This window comes from Strix uralensis, chromosome 1, assembly GCF_047716275.1.
Source record: "Strix uralensis isolate ZFMK-TIS-50842 chromosome 1, bStrUra1, whole genome shotgun sequence".
NCBI classification, from domain to species: Eukaryota; Metazoa; Chordata; class Aves; order Strigiformes; family Strigidae; genus Strix; species Strix uralensis.
Genome location: NC_133972.1, coordinates 173,297,531 through 173,305,721, shown reverse-complemented (window position 1 = coordinate 173,305,721; position 8,191 = coordinate 173,297,531). Strand labels below are relative to the sequence as shown.

The following is an 8,191-nucleotide window of genomic DNA, read 5'->3' as shown; positions in this document are numbered from 1 at the left end:
AGCAGTGCTGGATGCTGCCTGCTGCAAAGCCTCATCTTGCAGGGCCGAGAGGCTGCAGGTCTTTTTATGGCCCTTTGGAGACACATCTTTCTCTGTTCTATTTTATTCAGCCTATATTTAAACTTCTCCCTCCATATGTCCACTTGACCCAGTGACGCAAAACTCTGCCAACTCCTTTGAATCCCCTGGCAGTGTCCTGCGTTTTCTGGGGCAGTAGTGGTTGCTGGGTTTAACTCCTAGGGACCAAATAGCAAGAATAAATAAAAGCAATAACCAACACAGCAGCAAATCAAACTTTGCAAGGGCTCCCGGTGACGACTGTTCAGCCTGAGGCTTATGGCTAACACTGTGTGAACAGATGAATATTAATGCAAAAAAACATTTTGTACCCCTGACACTGTGTGAAGAGCTTTTCACCTCGCCTAATCTAGGAACATATTACAAGTGCTTTGAAGCTAAACCCTGCCTTTGACTCTGTTTTGGCTACAGTAGAAGCTCGCTGCTCTGGCGATGGAGGCACATTAACAGGCGAGTCCCAGGTGACAGGAGAGCTGCAGCGCAGTGGGATGCAGAATGCTCACAGCCAGCACTAGTGACACAAGGAGAGCGGTGGTCCCCACCCACAGCATCTTTGCAGCACAGAGCGGACCCTGAATCATTGCTCCCAGCTGCCTGCTTGCCTTGCTGTGCTGAGCTCAGCCACTTTCTCTTTGCTTGCTGCAAGAGAAGCTGCATTAAGAAAACCCCCAGTTGTCTGTGCATGCCCCAGACGAGCCTTCTGTAACTGCTGGACAGTACTCTACCCTTCTGCCACCCTTCTCCCCCTCCTCTTCCAGTGGAGATAGCCTTAAATCTAGCTCTTCCAAGGAGTATTTTTGCGCTCCCTTGCTTGTCCCCTTCTGTAGCTTTTCCCCTCTCTGGCACAGGGCAGTTTGGGAGCTGCGTGACCAGCCAGAGCCATGCCCTGAAGCCCATTGCTGCCCCACGCTCCCTTCCTTGATGAAGGCTGAGCACACAAGAAAGATGCTACAGGCTGAAAACTGGAGGATCCAACTTTATTTGCTAGATTCTCACTCAAAAGGGAACCCTCACCCTCCCAGTCCCTTTGTATCCAGACCCTGCCCCATCTGCATGTGCAATGGATGGAGGAAAGTTCAGCCCATGTTAGCACAGCACAGGAGTCTGCAGCCAGCGTGGAAAGGCCACTGGGCACAGTGACTTACCACAGAGCTTGAACCCAGAATAGAAAAGGGGATCTGATCTAAGGATGGCAGTGATGGTGGTTTGCTTCTGGACTGACACATCAGGCTGTTTTTGAAGGAGGGAAACAGAGAAGAGACGAGTAGGACGCAGAAGCTGGTGCTCTGTGTCTGCAAGGGTGGGTGTAATACAGTATTTGAGTAACTTCCAATCATTATCCTCTCAATGGCATTTTTCCTCCTGTAGACCTCAGCATTGCAAGGGTGTTTCAGGGAAGCTGTCACTGTTTTAGTAAAGCGGGGAGCATTTCACTGACAGAACAAAGGGGCTCATCATCTTCCTGAGCCCCAGGCCCTCTGCCAAGGAATGCAATGCCTTGTCAAAGTTTTCTTGCAAATGGTACTGAGACAGACCTTGAGAAACAATTACCTCTGTGCAGTGAAGAAAAAAAGCCCCCCTGATTATTCTTTTGGTTTCCTGGCTTATAGAAGCAGAGTGGAAAATGGAAAAAAGGGAGGAAAAAAAATATGGAGAACTAATAGACTTTGCCACAGAGGCGGTTGTAGGGATGGCATGAGCACACAAGGATGGTGCATGGGATGTACCCATGCTCCATTCTGTCCTTGCAGGTTGCCTCCTGCTCCCCTGGATGAACCCTGGCAATAGGAACAGAGCAAATGGCAAGTTCCCCAGCTCTCCTCCACCGGAGAGGGCTGCGAGCCGGGCATACCTGGCTCATTTGTATCTGCTTCCACTCCATCTGGTTTTACAGCAGAAAGTGCATCAAAATCAACCTTACAGCTGCTCCAAGGGAGAACAGAGTAAAGCCCCAGGTGGGACCCAGTAGCACAGTTAACCTGTGTGAGTAAAGCTGTTGGCTTTTCCTAGAGTTGGGGGTCTGGGGTAATCATTACTTTTCCTTTCCTGCAGTCTGTGCTGTGAAGGGACAGGGGAGGGCAGAGTAACAGAAGAAGTTGCTTGAAATGATCTATAAAACATCTGGGAAGGGAAATCCAGGAGCTCTGACTGCAACTTGAGCTCAGGCAAAGGGCTGTTGAGGGTTTTGGCTAGCCAAACTCCCAAATTTGCTTTTGAAGGTCTAACTTGCCCTGGCCTTTTAGTTCAGGGTGTGTTTTGAGCTGTCCAGAAATACATCCCATCTCAACACATGAAGTCTGAGCCATTCTGAACCCATTCCATAGCTTATTGTAGACAGAATTATGGGCCAGCTCTCTGCAATTGCAAGCCACACTCTGCTGAGCAGGTAATAAGCGGGGACCAATAACCACCCACTGCTCTGACTGAAGAGATGGCACCAAAAGTGGAAAGAAAATAAACCAAGCTCCTGGTGAAGTGTTGCAGGGGTTTTGGGGGGATGTGCAGAGGGATTTAATAGAGGCACAGGGGCGCAGGTCGTGTGGGAGCTTGGGGAGACCCGGGAAAAAAGCCCTGTCCGAGTTCAGTGGGCATACAGCTCCTGCTCTTGCTGAGGATGATGCCAGAACACCAGCCTTGATGGCACTGCCCAGTTCCTCCTGCTGTGCAGCCCTGCAGTGCTTCATCCACTGCTGCTCCCCACAGAGGAAAGCTGTCAGGAGAGATGTAGGTCCCGAGGACCAGAAGCAGCTGAAGGTAAAGAATATCTGCTTAGCAGATGGAAACTGGAAATCTGAGGGTTTTACGCCCAGGTGCCCAGACTCTTGGCTTGAATCCACTGGAATTCACAGCATTGAAGATGGGTGGAGCCACACATCAGCGAAGAAGGTTGTTCCCAAGGCATCTACAAGTTCCCGAGGCAGCTTGGCTGAGAGAGGAGTGGGGGTGTTTTGGCTGGAGCGTGGGCACTTGTGACATTACAGAGAGCACTGGAGGAGCACGCCAACAGCCATGGCCATCAGACCCAGCGCTGCAGAGCTGCTTCGCACCCCGTTGCTGCTCCTGGTGTCATCGGTGCAGAGGTCGGTGTAGCAGCATGACTTGGGTCTGGTTGCCCCTATCCCATCGTAGGAGAGGCATTCCTCCTCACAGCTTCTAGTCACAGTGATGTTGCCGAAAAAGGGGTAACCTGAAACAGGCAGATTGGAGAGGGGGAGAAGGATAAGAGGGAGAAGGAAACGGTAAAGGAAGATGCAGACAGCTGGCATCAAGAAACACTGAATTTGTGCAATGGAGGGGAATTAAAAGTAAAGTGTTTATAGGCAAATAAAGGCAAATAAGGTGTTGAGCATCTCTAATTCATGGGTTCCTGTAATCCAGACTGCTCTTTGTAGGAGCAGGACTGCCAGTTCTCCCTGCTGACTTCCTCTCTCCCTCCTGCTCCTTCCAAATTTATTCTAGCGTGGACAAAGGACACAAACACCTGTTTATTTTGTTCAGGTGAGTTGCTCCTGCAATGGCTTTGCATAGAAGGTGGCAGCACCAGGAAACACTGGTGTAAAACTGGCAGGGTCACTGGTGAGACAGTGTTAGATGAGAGCCTCTACAAACAAGGAGAGAACCCCAGAGTTTCTGCAGTATGTTTGCACACATCTATAGGTTCAGTGTCCATAAGGGCACAGGAGTAGGAAAAGCAAAACAAACAGAATAAGCAGAGTAACTAGAGTGAGTGTATACTTGACTGAGTCTGAATCTGATGGATTTCTTTCCTTCCTGCTCTAAAGTTGGGTAACTCCACCTGGATACTTATAGAGAAGTAAGGATAATCCAAGCTGGGACTGGGAGGGGGAGAGGGAAGCATGGCCAACAGGTTGAGGGAGGTGATTCTTCCCCTCTACTCCACTCTCGTGAGACCCCCCCTGCAGTGCTGTGTTCAGGGCTGGGGGCACCAACATGGACCTGCTTGAGTGCGTCCAGCAGAGGTCACAAAGATGATCAGGGGGCTGGAGCATCTCCTCTGTGAGGACAGGCTGAGAGAGTTGGGGGTGTTCAGCTGGAGAAGAGAAGGCTCCGGGGAGACCTTAGAGTGTCTTCCCAGGACTTAAAGAGGGCTACAGGAAAGGGAGGGGAGGGGCTCTTTATCAGGGTGTGTAGGGATAGGACAAGGGGTAATGACTTTAAACTGACAGAGGGTAGGTTTAGATTAGATCTAAGGAAGAAATTCTTCTCTGTGAGGGTGGTGAGGCCCTGGCACAGGTTGCCCAGAGAAGCTGTGGCTGCCCCCTCCCTGGAAGGGTTCAAGGCCAGGTTGGACAGGGCTTTGGGCAACCTGGGCTAGTGGAAGGTGTCCCTGCCCATGGCAGGGAGGTTGGAACTAAGTAATCCTTCCAGTATCTTCCAACCCAAAACTTTCTACGATTCTCTGATCTCTCCCCACAAGCACTCACAGCAAGCGATGAAACCTACCTGTCTCTACAGAGTGCAGCGTTGTTGTGCAGACGGTGGATTTCGGGGGGCACAGGGTGGCTGTTCTGCACTTAGCAATGTCCGTTGGTTCTTTGCATGTGTAACATCGTAAGGAGTGGGCTGCAGAGGGAAACAGAATGGGTGTCAGGTTTTGCAGCAGCCAAGACAGCAAGTCTGCAGGTTCTCTGCTCTGTGGTGAGGACTATGTGATGGTCAGCACTTCATCCCCCCTTGACCAGCCTAGGTGGTCTAAGAAACTAAGCACATCTGGAGGCAATGGCAAAGCTTGGATGTGTCAGGGGCGAAAGACCAAACCCTAGCACCAAAGGATGAGGATGGCTTTGCAGAGAGTTGGGCGTGATCACTACCTTGGGGGCTCAGCAGCCTGAAAAGAACAGGGATCTAGAGGGATCTATTGTTTAAGCAGCTTTGATAAGAACTTTTCATCCTTTGTAAGAAATGCTGTAACATGGAAAAAAATAGCTCCTTCTATTGAGAGCAGCATTCATCATCACTGAAAGACTGGCAGTTCCCCCCATCCCTCCACCCACAGTGACAGCTCCTCCACTTGTGTAGAGGGATTTCTGCAGAACTCAGTAACTGAGAGAAGAATTTAAATTTCAGAGCTGTAGCAGAGATCCTAAGGGCTGAATGTGGCCCAAAACCCACTTTCATCAGGGGCTACTGCTGCTTTTTAAAAGAGATGATGCTATAAAGCTCTTGCTGGCTGCCTGTTGACAGAGGGACACCTTTACATATGTAAGCACTGATCACAGCAGTTGTTCAAAAGTCTCGGTATGAGACCCGTCTGTCCGCAGCCGGCAGATACCGAGTGTGCATATTTTTTGGAGCCGTGCTGTTGTGGCTTGATGACAGAAACCAGCGTGGTCTGATATTTTCTATTCTACCTGCCTTTGACGAACACAGCTATAAACCACCCAAATGTGTTCACTGCCATCTATTGGCAAAATTGCAGAAAGACGATGTTGTTATAGTTCTGCAGCATCTGCTGTTAAATATTAGAGAGAAACATCTGGCACTTTGTGATAAGGATAAATATTTTTGAAGGCAGTTGTTTGAACACCCGTCTCTAGAAAGAATTTTCAAGGCATCTACTTTTCTTAGCACCTCCTTTGGAAAATTCGGCTGTGCGATAGACCCTACACCATGCAAAAACTTTGTCCTCTTTGCAGAGGTAGAAAGGACTTTTTAATGTGAGCAGTGGCGGTGTTCTTTTGGCCATATCCTTTGTAAATAAGTGTGGTGGAGCCATCCCTGTTTACCTGAGCTGAGGACCTTTGTAGATCCCTTTCAAATGACCCATGAGAGGTTGTTTTATATTTTAACTTGTAGTGCCCACTGAGACAGAAATGTCGACCTGACAAACATATGGATGTTTGTGAGTGTGTAGGACTGGCTAATGTATGGATGAGGCAGTACTAGCTTAAAATCTGAGAAACTGAGCTGGAACCTTTGGGTTTAGCTGGTGTCCAAACTTCACCATTCTCATGGGTGAACAGGGCAGTGCCATGGGCTCTGGAGGAGTTCCTTCTAGTTAAGTTCAGGTTTAATGAAAAAAATCCTCAGCCCCCTTATATTTCCCTGACTCTGGGTGGGGAACTTACAGGACACTGGTTTTGAAGGAAGTGGAAGAGTAAAGGTCAAAACCATAAGGACCAGAACAGAAGAACTGAACAAAGAGGACAGTGTTGTGTCCTGATCGGAGGCCAATAATTCACCGTTCATCACTGTCCAGCGGTACCTTCCAGCCCTGATATCAAAACTCTGGAAGATGAATGGTCACAGACATATTCCTCAGCTGCAAAAGCTGTGCCTAGACCAGCTGCTTCCCACCGGATCATCCCAGAAAAAACATTTCTTCCTCCATCTCAACTATAAAGCAAAGCGTGGTGATGCCTCTCTGTTTCCATAAAGCACTTCGAGACCTGTGGGTGGAAGCCTGCTCTGTCATTCCTCAGCAACCCCATCAAAACCAGGACAGGACTAGACCCAGAAAAAGGAAAAGAAACACATAATACACCACCTGTGAAATACATTGAAAGAAAGAAAGAAAGAAAGAAACCAGCAGGTATTGAAATGTAAAAAATTGCAGTAGCTCTACAGAAGTAACTACACCTGACCTGGTTCAGCCCTGTGGTGGGTTTAACCCAGAGCATGTCCCTCAGCCAGCAGTTGGGTTTGCTTTAAAGACAGATGGAAGAAGGAACTGGGGATAGGGGGTTTAAAAAAACCAATGCAGCCTGAAGAAGAGATCCAACACATTTCTATGCATAAAGATATGTGGGGTGTATGCTTTTCAGGCTTCTTCCACTTGCAACCCTCTGAACGATCTCCACATAGCCATGCCTCTGGATGGAGGTGTTCGACCCCTGCCCAGGCTGCTTTTCCTTTGAGATCTTTCAGAGTCCCATGAAAGCAGCCTGAGGATCTCTGGGACCCACGGGCTGTAGGTTAAAACCTGCTGGGTTGGTGTCACCCCAAGGATGACTCTGTCCCAGGCCAAGGATGTATTTGCAGTGGGTCACAAATAGATGGAGTAAGAACACAGCAATGACCAGACCCTGCTACCAGCTTGCCCGAGGTCCAGATCCATCAGAGATCAAACCCAAACAGACCCAGAATTTCCAATCTCCACCTATCTCCTAATCTCTAAAACAAGTGAAAACCATGGAGCTGATAGTTTAATGAACTTTCCAAATATTTCTGATACCCTCACCCATACCTATAACTGAAGCCTCACCCTCTGGTTTTCTGTGCTTTCCAGCAGCCAAATAGGAGGTTTTAGGGATGGCAGGATCTCAGGATGAATATACCCCATCCTGTCCCTGAGGAGACAACTTGGCAGCTTAAGTAGAGGCTGTTGGTTCAAGTTCTTGGCCATGCTTGTACTGCCCTGTGTCATGTGGCTGTCATTTACACCTTAATCTTATAAAGCAGGGAGTTGGTCCCCTCCATCCCAGGGTACGGTGTGAGCAGGGTCGAGTGACAAGTGACCACTTATAAGTCCAAACGATGCACATTGCTCGCAGTCAGGTGTCACGTCACAGCTCTCCCTACCAGGAATGCATCTCCCCTTTCCCTATTCACCCTGTCCATTGACCTTCTTAAATAACGTAAAGGTGTTATTTCCCCTACCTGGGGATTAACAGGTCTTTCTGCATTGATGCCTTTCCCCTCCCCTCCCAGGCATTTCTCAGGGGGTCCCTTCAGTGTCTTACCCAACTCCACGTATGCCAGGCCAAGCAGGAGCCCAACCAGAAGTGTCTTCATGCTGAGAGCAGATCCGTGCAGCCGGGACAGTAAAGGAGAGCTGCTCCCAGGGACCTTTATATATTCTCCCACCCTCCCACCTCCTGTTGATCCTGTGGGCGGATTCCCTCGAGGTGATCAGGGAAGAGTTTAGCTCCAGTCTGGATTGGGATTTGCAGAGGAACAAGTTCCCCGAGGAGGTGATGTCACTGCAAGGAGCATACTTCTGCCATATGTCATCTCTTCTTCAGGTTTATGTCCTGGAGCTGGTCCCATGGAAAAGGAAAAACACAGTGCACACTTCAAGGGGTGGCCCCATGCCGGTGTTTGGATGGGGAATGTGACAAGGTATGTTTGTTCCTTCGAGTCTGGCTCCGCG

General features: G+C 49.2%; 1 protein-coding gene across 1 annotated transcript; it reads right to left on the bottom strand.

The window, feature by feature from the left end:
• Nucleotides 1-3,053: 3,053 nt before the first annotated feature.
• On the bottom strand, nt 3,054-7,833 carry LOC141954818 (secreted Ly-6/uPAR-related protein 1-like). Its single transcript, XM_074894770.1, has 3 exons — nt 7,782-7,833; nt 4,543-4,662; nt 3,054-3,265 (listed from the first exon to the last, which is right to left on the bottom strand). Exons 1-3 carry the CDS (start codon nt 7,831-7,833, stop codon nt 3,054-3,056), a joined length of 384 nt encoding a protein of 127 aa, XP_074750871.1.
• Between the last annotated feature and the right edge of the window lie 358 nt (nt 7,834-8,191).

Excerpts from the sequence above, each read along its gene's own strand:
- LOC141954818 (XM_074894770.1), bottom strand. The coding sequence starts at position 7,833 with ATGAAGACACTTCTGGTTGGGCTCCTGCTTGGCCTGGCATACGTGGAG. Across the intron at positions 4,663-7,781 it reads CCTGGCATACGTGGAGTTGG|CCCACTCCTTACGATGTTAC; the intron begins GTAAGACACTGA and ends TTCCCTCTGCAG. Across the intron at positions 3,266-4,542 it reads GCTGCACTCTGTAGAGACAG|GTTACCCCTTTTTCGGCAAC; the intron begins GTAGGTTTCATC and ends TGCCTGTTTCAG.